Raw genomic sequence first — 14,254 nt, forward strand, 5'->3', positions numbered from 1 at the left:
ATCGGCGCTAATTTCGGGGGTCAACAGATGCAGACACACACGTCAATTAACTAACGAATGACTGAAGCAAAGCGGGCTCTTGACCATCTCATTCTTATCAAAGCGTACCCTTGAACCCGAGCACAGGAAACCGAGACAGCACAAGATCCCCATCCGCGAGAAAGGTATACTCTATGTTACACTCGTGTAGCGGTAAAACAAATACGTGGAGACCTGGTAAAATGAAAGAGAAATTGGGGGATAGGAAGAGAAAAACGTCACAACTCCCTCCCAGAAAAAATAAAAGGGATAAATCGAAAAATGCCACATCCGGCGCCCAAAGAGAACTTTTACCGACCCCCCAATACAGTACCAGTCCCTCTGTACGTGCTTTTCACCCGATTCCCGGCAATGATCGGAAGTGTGTGTACTAGGTAGATAGGAAAGAAAGAGGAAGAAAGAGAGAATCAACGTGTCGCGTTCCTAGACACCAGTAGGTGACACTGCCTAACACAAAAAAAAGAAACTTTTCAAACCGAGGGATATCAGGATCGGATGGGACAGAGGGAAAAGAGCCAAAACAGGGTGTTAATGTAAAAAAGAAAGAGACAAGAAAGTAAAAAGGTCATCAAAACGTGCATCCAGGTTTCCGAGAGGCGGTATGTGAGTTGGGTATCCAATCACAGCCGTCATTGATGCGTTCGACCGTTGCGAGAGACGTCCCTTAGGACTTGTTCTCCTCCGAGGAAGCCTCCTTGGGGGCCTCCTGGGGCTTGGTCTCGGCAGCCGACTCACCCTCGGTACCCTTGTTCTTCATATACTCATCATAGACGTTAATGGCCTCATCGACCTTGGCGCGAAGAGCATCCTCCTCGTCGAGCCTGAAATAAAAAATATTAGCACATGGTAGGAATAAAGTGAGACAGGGGAGAAACTTACAGTCCAAGGAGCTCAGTGTTATCCATCTCCAAGAGCATACCAGTGATCTTACCAGCAAGCTCTGGCTGCTGGGCCTGGATCTTGGGGTAGAGAGCCTCACCAAGCATCTGCTTCTGCTGGTTAGGGGGAGCAGCGGCGAAGACCTGGTGGTTGATACCGGAGGCGTTAGAGGCCTCTTGGGCGGGCTGACCGGCAGGAGCGGGCTGACCACGGCCACGACCCATCTGAGGACCACCACGGCCAAAGCCAGCACCACCACGCATGTTACCCATGGGCATTCCGGGGACCTGACCACGGCCACCCGCGCCACGACCGAACTGGCCCTGCATGGGGTAACCCATACCGTTGGGAACACCGCCGGGAACTTGCATACCCATGGGCATACCCTGGAAGTTAGGGGGAGGAGCCATACCGCGGCCACCCTGCTGACCGGGGAAACCAGCAGGGTACTGGCCGGGACGTCCACCAGGGATTCCCATAACCATGCCGGGCTGGGGAGGGAAGGGCATACCACCACGCTGAGCACCGGGAATGAAGCCCTGCTGGCCGGGGCCGTAGTAGACGGCAGCGGGCTGCATGTAAGGCTGGGGCATACCAGCGGCAGCAGCAGCCTGCTGCTGACGGATGGTGTTGCGGGCCTGGATGCTGGCCTCGAGCTGGCTGCGGCGGACATCCTTGCGCTGGGCGAGGGCGACGTAAAGGGGCTTTCCGTTGACCATGCGCTGGTTCATCTCAGTGACAGCCTTGGAGGCCTCATCGGGGCTGCTGAAGCAGACGAAACCGAAGCCCTTGCTCTTGCCAAGGAGCTTCTTCTCGCCCTTCTCGCCCTCCTCCTCAGTTTCCTTAGTCTTCTCCTCAGACTTCTCCTCAGTCTTCTCTTCAGTCTCCTCCTTCTTCTCCTCGGTCTTCTCCTCCTTGGCCTCGGTCTCCTGATCGGCCTCCTTCTCCTCGGAGTCGGGGCTGGGAGAGCGGTCGGTCAGGCTGTCGCGCATGACCTTGGCAGAGGTGATGGTTCCGTAGGAGGCGAAGAGCTCGCGGAGCTTCTCGTCATCAACATCATCAGTCAGGTTCTTGACGTAGAGGTTGACACCCTGGTACTTGGAGGCCTTCTCAAGACGGGCGGCCTCGTACTGCTTGCGGAGCTCCTCCTCACGCTCGTGCTTCTTCTGGGCACGACCAACGTAGAGCTTCTGGCTCTTGATGTCCTTCTCGTTCATCTCGTCGACGGCGGCCTGCGCAGCCTCGTGGGTGGAGTAGTTGACGAAACCGAAACCACGGCTCTTGCCGTCCTGGTCGTGGCTGAGGGTGGCGGAGGTGATCTCACCGAACTTCTCGAACATGATGCGGAACTCCTCATCAGGGATCTCGGTGTCAAGGTTCTTGACGTAGATGTTGGTGAAGTTGGCCTTCATCTCCTCGAACTTGCTCTGGCGGTCCTTCTTGGAGATGTGGTGGCCGACGAAGACCTTCTTGTCGTTCAGAAGCATGCCGTTAACGTGCTTGATGGCGTTGTTGGCAGCCTCGGCGGTCTCGTAGTGGACGAAACCGTAACCCTTGGAGTTGGCGAACTCATCCTGGGCGACCTTGCAGGACAGAATGTTACCGAAGGCAGCAAAGGTGTCGTGCAGGGCCTTGTTGTCAATGGCGTTGTCCAGGTTCTTGATGAAAACGTTGCCCTGGCCAGTCTTGCGCAGAGCAGGGTCACGCTGGGACCACATGATACGGCAGGGCTTGCCCTTGATCAGGGTGTAGTTCAGGTCCTCCAGAGCACGCTCACCATCGGCGGTGTTGTTGTAGTTGACGTAGGCATAACCGAGCGAACGGCGAGTGACGGCGTCACGGCAGACACGGATGGAGGCAACCTGGCCAATGGAAGAGAACAGCTCGTAGAGCATAGCCTCAGTCACAGAGGGGTCGAGCTCACCAACGTAGAGCGAAGCGGAGTGAGGCTGAGCATTGGCACCCTCGCCGGCGGTCTCGACGGCGGCGGCAGCGGCGGGAGCACCGTTAGCCTCGGGGGTGGTGCCGTTGGCATTGCTGTCAGCGACAGGGGGGTAGTAGTGGCTTCGGCAGACATGTTGACTGATTTTCTTTTTTACTGATAAAGATTTAGCAGTTGTTCACCAGGATCCGGATGTGCGGAAATGTTCAGGTGCTCTTTCATCGTTGCACGACATTCCCAAATTCTCTCTATGTGGCAAAGCCAGATTGCCAAGATGAGAGTAATGAGGATGGGGGCAGGGGATTTGAACAGAGAAGTTGCCCTATAAGGAGCACCGTGCTCATTAAGTGAAATGTGTTTGTGTTCTTAAGACACGATTCACAATAGTGACCAGCGCCGCGACAAGTAGGAAACGAGGCAGTTCAGAACGAAAACACCTGCAATTCAGGGCAGTGCGCGGGGGAACGTGGACAAGAGGGATGTTTCGAGGGGCGCGACCAACCTGGAAGAACGGGTGAAAGAAGTTCGACACACCGCACAATGGAGGGGGAGATAAGATAGGGATTTGAATTTTCGAGGGTTTTCTGGGTTTTTTTTGGAGTTTTTTTATGGCTTTCGATAAGAGGTTCGAAAGGAAAAAAGGTTCCCTAAGAAAAAGAGGAGGGGAAAGGCAGACGAGGGTTGGAGAGGAAGAAAATTAATGTGAAGGCGGTTTTTTTCCAGAAAACTCAGTCCGTAACTGAGTGCCCCCACTTGGCCTGATGGGGAAGGCGGTGCGTGCTCATATTGTTTTTTTTCTTTTACTGGATCAGGTGATTAGCCACATCACTCTCTACTTGGAGTTCCTTTACAGTTGAATAATGCTATTTCTCATTCGGACACTCCTGAGGACAAAGGGGGAGGTAATTCAAAGCAGTGCCGTTCATAACAAATTTCTCTAAATCTACCAACACAACCCGGGAGATACGGAAGATAGAGAGGAGATACGCGGATTTGTTGTGTCCACAATTCGCATTCCTTACCCTCGGTAGATCCTCTTTCCGCAGCCAATGAGCTGCCCCATGTTTGGTCAACGCCAATGATATGCAGAGAACGTACACAAAAGCACATACAGGTGTAATATTATGGAATGAAACCAGAAAAAGAAAATAAAATTCAAAAGTAAAGCCCAGAATAAACGACTTAGCTCAAATCAAATCCGGCTCCCGAACTCACCGCATATAACAGCTTTGTTCGGAGCCTCTCAGCATTCGAGTACCGTGGCAACTTCAGCAAGTTCACACACGTACTTGTACTTGGCAATCGCTCCTGGTCATCACTTGAGTCTCGGATACTGAATCGCGGGTGGAGATGGCTGAATCCAAGCAGCGGAGCTCGGGGAGTAGATGTCACAAACCGCAACACCTTCTGCTTTTCGTCGGTGTTCATCTCGTGCAGCACCTTCCAGAATAATTGAATGGTCGGGTGCTCCTGGTTATCATCACCGATGACATATACTCCGCCATACTGCGTGTTGCGTCGCAGATCTTCCACGTCGATGTCACCTGTCTCCCCACTGACTAGAGTCTGCAGTTCAGACTGGTTGAACATAGACAGCCAAGAGGGTTGGATGATCTGTCCTAATCCTTGAAGGAAGGCGTTGGTTTGCTGCGCTGGTTGCGCCTGTAGGCGGTATCGTGCGATATAGGAGATGTAAACCAAGCGATTTTGGTTCGTGACAGGAATGTTCGAGCCATCCGGTCTCAGCTCTTTTGTGACCATACGATCGTTTGATCCCGGCATCGGAATGGTATCAGTGACGGTAAAGTCGAGAGCGAAGTCCTCAACTTCGCCAGAGTAGTTCTTAAGTTTCAACAGACCCTGGTACAGGCCTGCATCAAGGTCCTTCAAATCATTGATATTGGCCCGGTAGGAGGACTCTTTCAAGGCAGATCCACTGCCACCAGTCAACGCCCATTTCAGGAGGAAGAAAGGCGCAAAATTAACGTCAACAAGGATTCCTTCATACAGACATTTACCAATGATACGTCCAAGGAACTCGTATCGGCGGAGCAGCTCTCGGATGTTTCCTGTCCATTCCGCGCTCTGCTCCGTCACCTGGTTCTCTCGCATCAGTTCTTTACACTGTTCAACAGCGGTGGGATTGGGATACAAAAGATGCTGATCGTTCTCTGCAAACATGTTGAAGCCATCCTCGGTCTTGAATGCTTCACTCGTGATGCTGGTCAGAAACTCCTTTGTAACGCCACCACCATCAATACCCGCTTCCATGGATCCGAAACGGTCAATGAAACTGATTTGGATCGGTTCTTTCAGACCGTCACCCAATTGGTAAAATTGGCCCAATGCATCATCAAAGATATGCTCTCGTCGAATCTCTGCCTGATGTCGGGCAAGAACGTCCTGCACACCTTGCTGATGACCATTTATCATTGCAATCTGGGCGACGGATACGCGCCAAGCATCAGGTTCCACAAATCCATTTCGGCGGCGATATTGGTCATGGTGGATAAATTCACGGAATATTTGGACTCTGGTGGCGAAGGGAATGAAGAACGGCATGTTTCGAAGAATCTCTAGCCTGGGTGCAATAGCCGCCAGAATTCGTCCACGAGCAGCTCGCTGCTGGTTTCTTCTCAATGCTTCAAATCGAATGTTCTGCTGAGCACGACCAGTTCCTGCCAACCCGGATGGCTCGTTGGATCGATCAGTCTCCTCGTTCACAAGATCAACGTCCTCCGAATCATCGGCCTGTGTTTGAAATTCGTGCCTTTTCTCTTCTTCCGCGACAACAGAGGATATGAACCCTTCCATGTCGAAGCGACTGGTCATAAGCCAATGGTCCTTGGGTAGGAATTTTCGACGAGAACTATCAAGACACCTGTAATTAGTATCACATAGATCATCGGAGTGCGATTTACGATTCCCACTTACTCTCGTTCATGTAACATCCGAAGCAAGCCTGTTACCAGCCCTTTGAAGTACTCAAGCGGAATTCCAGTGACGCCGGGGAGGTAGGTCGTTTGGCTTTTTGCTTCCAGTTCCTTTGTGCTCGGGAAAGGATTAGAATTAGAGGTTTGACCAGTGTTGCTGAAGTAACTGCTCAAGCTGACTGCAGTGGGTCGAAGCTCTGGCTCACTCAAATCGACAGCATTCCAGTAAAGAGTGAACGCCAAGTTTTTGAGAAAAACTGTCATGTCCTTGACATCTTCCAAAGGTAAGGCACTCTCCCTTGTCCATGAAATTTTGTCATCATCTGAAGATGTGAAGGAAGATGTGCTAGAGAAGAACTCGTCGTCATCCATGACTTTCAAAACAAATGTATAAAGTTCAAGGAAAAGGAGTATGGTAGTCCACTCTTGATCCCGATGGTTCTGGGATAGCTGGGCAGGCTCTTTGGTGTCCTCGTATGATTGCAGTAACGGAAGCACTTTGGTGGAGTCACTGCTAATTACTTGAAAGACGCGACTGGATCTAGATGCTTGCCAGAAATATTTGATCGCAGGCACCTTTGCATCCGGTTGGCCGGACATGTGCTGCCCTGACGGAGCCGAGCCCAGATACAGCCACATTCGAATATCATCTCCCCGGCGAGGGAAGATCCTCAGCAAATTCAATGCGTATGTAGCAAGAACCTGGGCTTCCTTTGATGCATCAGACTCGCTGCTCGTCATTTCGGACTGTGTCAAACGGGATGATCGAATAGGAGAAAGAAGTCCAGTAACGCTACTTTGGTTCACAAGGCCCGTGAGTTGCTCCTTGATGAACGGGTGTAATGGTCGCACGCCTGTTGACGAGTCCAATTCACTTGGATCTTCCGCCTCCAGGCCTTGCATGAGATAAGTCGCCGTGGATGTGAGCAGATCAGAAATCACACTCACAAACTCCAGCTCCGGTGGTCGAACATGGGCATCGCTACCCAAAGCATATCGATGAAAGAAGATCAAGTATGAAAACAACCAAGTGCGAGCCTGCATGTCATCCAAGGTGCGAGAACCCTTGGCAGTTGATTTGAGCCTAGACGAAACAGCTAGTGCAAGCATGCGATAGTTAATCTGGTTGGCCAAATCATCCAGCTTCCCCAAATATCTCTCAAGGTCTGGTATGGTGAGAAACGAGGTAGCAAAGGATTCGTATGCCGACATGGTTTCCGAAGTAATGGGCCTTAAAAGAGCCAGGACAGCGTCCTTAATACTTTTATGACTGAGAGTAAACCTTTGTGAGACGGACGAATCCGTATTTGACAGATTGATTGTCAAGAAAGCCATAGCATCGTAATAGCTATCGGCACTAACAGCCATTTGCTTAGGGATCAGTTCGGCGAGGAAAACCGCTCCTCGGAGTAAAGGCTCGATAGCAGTGGAAGGACCACTAGAAGTCGATGCAGAGTTCAACGCACGCAGCACAGCTAGAGCCAGTCGTTTGAGGAGCTTAGTCCATTCGCCTTCAGTAGCAATCGTAGGTAAAGTTCGCAAGGTCTGTTCGAATGCATCGACAAAATATACCAGTCGCGAGACATCATCCTGCCTCCTCGCTGATATAAACTGGACCAGAAGCCGAAGCTGGCCCAGACATTGATCTGCTGTGGCATACGGTGCAGGGCGACGTGAGGAGAATGCCAAATTCTCCGAGCCACCTTCAGCTACAAAAGCGACACCCATGGCATCTGCCATAGCCCGCTCGTTGGTATCCCACTCCGATCTCCACGCATTATGTGTAGTCCTCCTGCTGCTGTGGCCCCGCCACACTCGCTGGATGACCCGGACTGCATTCTGTTTATCTCTGTCCCGCTGTCTTTGCATCCGCTCTTGCTGTGCAATGGCAACAGCACTTTGTGGGTTCGAGGCATGCGGAGCCTGTCGGGAAGGAGAATTTCCGGGGAATGCAGCGAAAGGATTGTTGGTGCGGCCACTTAGATTCACCTGCCGTGGACGACGAGAGCTTCCGGTAAAGGACTGAAACATCGTGAGGGCCTGGTTACCGGGAGGCAAAGGAAGGTTTTGGGGGGCCGGTCTTTTCAAATCAAGTCGCTTTAGATGCAGGGAAAGAGGATAGATGCAAGCCCATCTCGCAACGCTGGGCAATGAATGCGAATGAAGAACTATGACATACGCGGGCTACGATACGTGAGCGCATAGCGACCTTATCGGTGGTATGCGCACGGCACACGCACTTATCATGGCCCACGGACGGCCGAGGACTGCGAAAACGACGCTATTTCCACGCACCAGGCAAAGTTCTTTTGCGGCACCGTTTATGCTGTACATGAATGGATTGATGTAGAGAAAGTGTAGGGAATTCACATATAATTGATCAAATCCAATTATTTTGCAGGTATCTTCTATAAAACGGTCCAGAATGCTTAATATATGCATTCCAGCTCTTCGTCCCAAAAGCCTGGTGGCCGGGACATGCATAACGTCGACATCCACTGACGCTTCATGCTGATAGGCCTGATCAGGGCCCGTGTTCATTCAAGTATGCTGTACATATAATACATAGAGATGCGATCGGCCAGCGAGCAGCAGAGGGGTAGATCAGGAGGAGGGCCGTCGGAGGGGAATTGGTGGGCGACAAGCTGTATTTCTTGCCTAGGCAGCAGCCTACAGGAATAGTTAGAAATTTGCAATGTATAATCCGTAGGAAGAATATATGTACTCACCGTCGGATATAATGGTATGCTTCAAATACGGCTATTGACTGGGCCGAGAAGAGTCCTCTTGGCTCTGCTTTTCGGCAGTCTCGCGAGCAACGACTTCCTCTGCATTCTTGTCACCCCAGATATTGATGTAGTCCTGGCCCTTCAGGCTATCAACCACGGTGACCGTGCGGCCATTACGAGTGATCTGTTTGACGAATTGATCACGTTTGGGTTCCACTTTTTTCGAGACAAAGGGAGTGAGCTGTCTTCTGGTCAGTGGTTATACAATAAAATGGCTTAAATATGGTTGCACAAACATCAAATTCCTCCAAATCATCAGGAACCACGTAGGTCCGAACCTTCTTCCAGTCGATCACGTAGTTGCCCTTCTTGTCGAACTGACCCATCGATCCAGTCCGCGTACCCTTGTAGTAGCCGCCATTGACCTGCTTCGTCGTAAAGCGCAGGCGCGCCATCATGGTAGGTGAAGGCTTAAACATATTGGCGGAGGTTATCAAATTGAGGACGAGACAAGGAGGGCAACAATGGGAAGCAGTTGGAGTTGAGAAATCCTAGGTCCGGGCGGTCAGACCGCGCCAATCTCCACGCCGAGAACTTTTTTTCGCTGCCAAAAAAAAGTTGAACGGACCACTCAAACCAAACCCTTTCCTAACCAACACAGGAACTTGGTCCTTCTTGTACAACCCTGTACAGAACCGAGGCTCCTTTATTTGCGTTTTGCGATTTTTCCGTTCCATCGCAAACATGCCTCGCCAGCAAACCAATCTGCGGGGTCCGAAAGACCGGGGTGCTTCCAAAGGCAGACCAGCACCGAAGCGCAAGAGCGGCCGTGCCATTAATGCTCTCTCTATCGCTGAGAAACAAATTCCTACCAAGCTCGGTGTACGCCGGAATCGTTTAGGTTTTTACGATGATGGCTCCGAACGCAAATTCAGCAACAACCGTGATGAAGACGAGGACGGCGAAGACGAAGACGGGGACGTGCCAAACTACAAGCGCCGCAGATTTAACACTGCTCCCGACGATGGCAGCCTCAATGGTGGCAGTGATAGCGAGGGTCATGAGTGGAAATTGGGACAGGTGGACAGCGATGACGATGAGTCTCTAAACAGTGACGAAGCTCTTGGAGAAAGCGACGAAGAAAGATTTGAGGGGTATACATTCCGCGGAAGCTCTAGCAGCAAAACCCAACCAAAGCCGAAACAATCTACAAAGAAGCGTGCCGAGATCAGTCTATCCGAGGACGTTGATGCATCCGAGTCCGAGGATGAAGATGAAGCTGAAGATGAAGACGACGATGACCTTGGTGAAGATGCCGTGGATCTTCTGACTGCCTGGGATATGAACACTGCGGAGGAGGAGGCTGAAGCCAAGAAAGCTGCCGCAAAATCTAAAAAGGCGGCAGCCGATGACAGTGAAGAGGATTCAGGCTCAGAGGCAGACAGCGAAGAGGACCAAAGTGACGATACTGGGCTATCTTTATCTGATGACGAGGAATTTGATGGACAGAACGACGGCTTGAGTAAACTTCAAGACTTCGTCAATTCCATGGAGACGGGACGTCGTTCGAAATCCACACAAAAATCACAAGAACAGAGCAAGCCGTCTGAATATGGCTTGACTTCCACAAAGAAGTTGACTGTCGCCGATCTTCTGCCCTCGATCACGGACTCCCGCCTCAAGAGCTCTTTGAAGCATGTCGAAGCTACCCCTCAAACATCCAAGGCTGGCATCCCGGGCAAGCTAGATGCTCCCTTGGCCAAACGCCAGCAAGATAAACTCGACCGTACTGCAGCTTACGAAAAGAGTAAAGAGACTTTGGATCGCTGGATCGACACTGTCAAGCACAACCGCAGAGCCGACCATCTTATGTTCCCTCTACCCGACCCGAATAGCGAGCAAGTCCACCGCATGGACATAGCAAAGCCGACGAACGATCTGGAAAGCACTATCCAGAGCATTCTCGTGGAGAGTGGATTGGCCGAAACCAACGGCAAGTCCGCTGAGGAGCAAGTCCAAGGCTTCGAGGATATCCAAGCCCGCACATTGCCTATTGAAGAGATTCAAGCCCGTCGCGCTGAGTTACGGAAGCGACGTGATTTGCTTTTCCGCGAAGAAGTGCGTGCCAAGCGAATTAAGAAGATAAAAAGTAAATCTTACCGCCGTGTTCACCGCAAGGAACGTGAGCGTCTTGAGCAGCAAGAGAAACAAGCACTTTTGGAAGCTGGCGTGGACTTAGATGCGATGGATGTCGAGAAGAATGAGCGGATGCGAGCTGAAGCCCGCATGGGCTCCAAACACCGCGACAGCAAGTGGGCTAAGAGCTTGAAAGAGACTGGCCGTACTGCCTGGGATGAAGATGCCCGTAACAATGCGGCCGACTTGGCTCTCCGTGAAGAGGAGCTCCGGAGACGAATTGAAGGAAAGAGTGTCTCTCGCGGTGACGACGCTTATCTAGAATCATCTAGCTCAGAGTCAGAGGATGACGATCCCTGGGCTTCCGATGCTTCTGACGTGGAGAAGCGCAAGATACAGAAGAAGCTGCGTGCTTTGGACAAGGAAGAAACTACTGAGATTCCCAAGGGCCCGCATTCCAACCTTTTCGAAATGAAGTTCATGAAAAATGCGGATGCGGCTCGCAAAGAGGCGAACGATGCAGAACTCAGACGCCTCAATCGTGAGCTGCATGGCGAGGATTCACAGTCAGAGGCTGAGTCAGAAGTTGGGCGACGGAAGTTCGGCCAGTCTGAAACGACCGGAACTCAGTCGAAGCCGAAGCCATTGCCAAAGAACGAATTCGAGGAGAGGCCTGACTCTGATGATGAGGACCAAGATGTTGACATTGCGGTCGATCGTCCTGTAAAGTCAAAGCCCGCCGCCTCTGCCCCGAAGGCCACCGCCAAGCCCTCTCCCAAGATGTTCAGTCAACCACCAAAGGAGGCTGTTGAAGAAGAGAACCCGTGGCTGGTTCAAACTGAGCGCACCAACCGCCGCCGGACTGGTACAGATGCTCAAGAGTCTATGGATATCACAATCGACGACGAGCAGCCACAAGCCCCGCAAGCACCTGCTTCATCTAAGAAGAGCAAAGTAGCGAAGGCAGCTCCTGCCAAGAAACGTTCTCGTGACGAACAAGACAGCGACGAGGAAGAGAATGTCCCTGTCCTGCTGAAGAACCACGACTTGGTTGCGAGAGCTTTTGCTGGCGACGAGGTCGTCCAAGATTTCGAGCAGGAAAAAATGGACACCATTGGCGAAGAAGGCGACAAGGTTGTGGACAACACTCTGGAAGGGTGGGGCAGCTGGGCCGGCGACGGTGTCAGCAAGAAGGCGCAGAAGAACAAGAGGCGCTTCTTGACCACCGAGCAAGGTGTGAAGCCCGAGAAACGCAAGGATGCCAAGCTCTCTCGTGTGATTATCAACGAGAAGCGGGTGAAGAAGGTACGTGCTCTCTTTTCAAAACTACATTTACATCTGCTGACCTTTTCCCAGAATGTCAAGTACATGGCAAGCCAACTGCCTCACGAGTACGAGACGAAAGCACAGTACGAACGCTCACTGCGTATGCCTCTGGGTCCAGAGTGGTCTACAAAGGAAACCTACCAGAGTGGAACCAAGCCTCGTGTCATGATCAAGCAGGGCATCATCAAGCCCATGGAGAAGCCCATGATTTGATGATTCAACGATTGACAACTGGGCATGTTTCGCCTAATGTATATTTTTTATCTGGCCTGTCCTTCATAAGTTGGAGTGACATTCTGCATTGCTATTCTTCAGTCAAAAATACCACATAGATAGTGTTGATTCCAATTACAAAAGCTTTTTGAGGACTCGAGTATGACATTTCTACCAGATGGTAAAACAAGTCCGTAGAGCCTTGAAACTGGACTGCTAACTCTAGGTACCTAGCGGAAACTTCCTTAGATATAATTTTTACTCGTTCTTCAGGGCTCTGGGCAAATTGTAGCTGGACTTGCGCAGCTCTTGAGTGAGCTATTGACTAGAGGCTGGAGTGACAATGTTGGATAGTTAACTAAGTTATGACATTGGTGCCTCCCGATTCAGGCCTCAATACTCGGCATCACCTACAAACATTCTCATGGCTTTTTGTTATGTACCTCAACAGAAACTTAAAGGCTCTTTGATCTCAGTTTATCTGACTTCAGAATATGATAGGCTTTTTTGGGTAGAGTAGATATCTAGCTTGCTTGGCAAACGGCGGGGCGTTCGACCTCGGGAGCCCATTGATATATACCTGCATCCTCCACTTCCGCTTCCTTGGACTTAAAACTTTAAGATTCTAACTTTGGATCCAAATTTCAAAAATTGACTTGGCTTTTCTTTAATTTAGGCCTGCACCTATTTATATCATATCTCATCAATTCATTACAAAACCAGCGCCCCAGAGAAAGCCCAGTAGAAATCAAAGATGTCAAGTCGAACGCAAGCCATAGACCAGCTCATTCTTGCTTCGTTTCATTCAGTCTTATCTTGTGCCAGCTCTCTAGTCTGGTCGTCGGTGCCAGCCAAAGGAAGATCCAGATCAACAACCCACGGCGCATTCTTCGGGCGGTAGGAGAGAGTACAAATACTGGCATTTACAAAAAGCGTTTCCTTCCCGAATTCGAGCGGCTTCTCACCACTTTCTGAGGTCATATCATAAAACACTCCGCGGTTCTCCAGCATTTCCTTTTCATTTGTAGCAATAGGCTCCTGCTTGACACCGCCATCGGCGAGAGTATCCCACATACCGCGCACCGCGCCCCAACCTTCGTGGATATGTCCGAAGAGGTAGATGCGGGGACGGGCACGCTCGGCCGCACGGAGAAGATGCGTACAGCCCACATGGGTGTCTGTCGCAGTTCCATGTCGGTCAATGACTTGACCCGTGCCCACTAGATCGAGAATCCCAGCCGGTGGACCGTGTGTTAGCATAATATCGATGTTTGGGTGGTCAGGGACCGGGTTGGCAGGTGGGACTGAGTTGGTGCCTGGGACCGGAGGGTTATAGCGGTCTTCGCTGCGAGGGTAGCCAAAAGCCCAGCTACAGAACTCAGGTTGGTATGGCGAGGCGTAGACGGTAAGCTTTGCGCCATTGGATAAGATGAATGAGTGTACGCCTTCTTCGAGATAGCGAATACCGGCATCTCGGGCTGACTGGTTGGTCCAGAGGTCCTTCACGCGACGGACGTAGGCCTTCATGTCCTCGGTGGGAGGAACAGCCCCAGTGCGGATTGTTTGCATAAGTGTTTGTTCGTCATTTTCGAGCACTGGTGGTGCGACGCCGAGGCGAATTGGTTTGCGATGCCGTTTGTAGCCGAAGGTCGTGAAGTGTTCTTCGTCAAGAGTGATATCGTGATTGCCGGCGATAACGAGCTTCAGTTCAGCGTCTGCAGCCTTGAGCATCGAGACCGTGGCCTCGTACTCGATACTGTAGCCAACTTTGGTAAGATCGCCGGCATGGAGAAGGACGTCGGCTTTTGGGAGCGGGTCTCGGAACGCGTGCTCCTTGTCGTCGGCGGGGAGAGGCACGTTCGTGTGGGTATCGGAGATCATGCAAATGCGGGTTTTAACCCGCGCAGGCAAGGCCATTATGGGAAAATGGACTTTGGATGAATTGGATAGGTATTATGAAGGTTGGATTAAAAAGGGAAGAAGTGAAAGATGAGATCAAACGTTTACGATGCGGCTTTGATATGGTTCGCGGGGGAAGACGTCAGGTCTCCGCTTCG

At 51.2% G+C, this 14,254-nt stretch overlaps 4 protein-coding genes across 4 annotated transcripts; 1 reads left to right on the forward strand and 3 right to left on the reverse strand.

Annotated features, from left to right (window-relative positions):
- Positions 1-703: 703 nt before the first annotated feature.
- N7484_009981 (Polyadenylate-binding protein/Hyperplastic disc protein) lies at positions 704-7,824 on the reverse strand (the record flags this gene model as incomplete). The annotated part of the gene is made up of 5 exons (XM_057120368.1): positions 704-860; positions 919-3,016; positions 3,363-3,444; positions 4,076-5,729; positions 5,795-7,824. 5 exons carry the CDS (start codon positions 7,822-7,824, stop codon positions 704-706), a joined length of 6,021 nt encoding a protein of 2,006 aa, XP_056969923.1.
- A 729-nt stretch (positions 7,825-8,553) lies between these two features.
- On the reverse strand, positions 8,554-9,012 carry N7484_009982 (mitochondrial 54S ribosomal protein mL41; the record flags this gene model as incomplete). The annotated part of the gene is made up of 2 exons (XM_057120369.1): positions 8,819-9,012; positions 8,554-8,763 (listed from the first exon to the last, which is right to left on the reverse strand). The coding sequence occupies exons 1-2, from the start codon at positions 8,999-9,001 to the stop codon at positions 8,554-8,556; spliced, it is 393 nt and encodes a 130-aa protein (XP_056969924.1). The 5' UTR covers positions 9,002-9,012.
- A 254-nt stretch (positions 9,013-9,266) lies between these two features.
- N7484_009983 (UTP14 family protein) lies at positions 9,267-12,197 on the forward strand (the record flags this gene model as incomplete). Its single annotated transcript, XM_057120370.1, has 2 exons — positions 9,267-11,963; positions 12,015-12,197. 2 exons carry the CDS (start codon positions 9,267-9,269, stop codon positions 12,195-12,197), a joined length of 2,880 nt encoding a protein of 959 aa, XP_056969925.1.
- Positions 12,198-12,998: 801 nt separating this feature from the next.
- Positions 12,999-14,114, reverse strand: N7484_009984 (uncharacterized protein; the record flags this gene model as incomplete). Its single annotated transcript, XM_057120371.1, has 1 exon — positions 12,999-14,114. One exon carries the CDS (start codon positions 14,112-14,114, stop codon positions 12,999-13,001), a length of 1,116 nt encoding a protein of 371 aa, XP_056969926.1.
- Positions 14,115-14,254: the final 140 nt, after the last annotated feature.

This window comes from Penicillium longicatenatum (genome assembly GCF_028827895.1).
Source record: "Penicillium longicatenatum strain IBT 33135 chromosome Unknown contig_6_segment0_segment0, whole genome shotgun sequence".
NCBI classification, from domain to species: Eukaryota; Fungi; Ascomycota; class Eurotiomycetes; order Eurotiales; family Aspergillaceae; genus Penicillium; species Penicillium longicatenatum.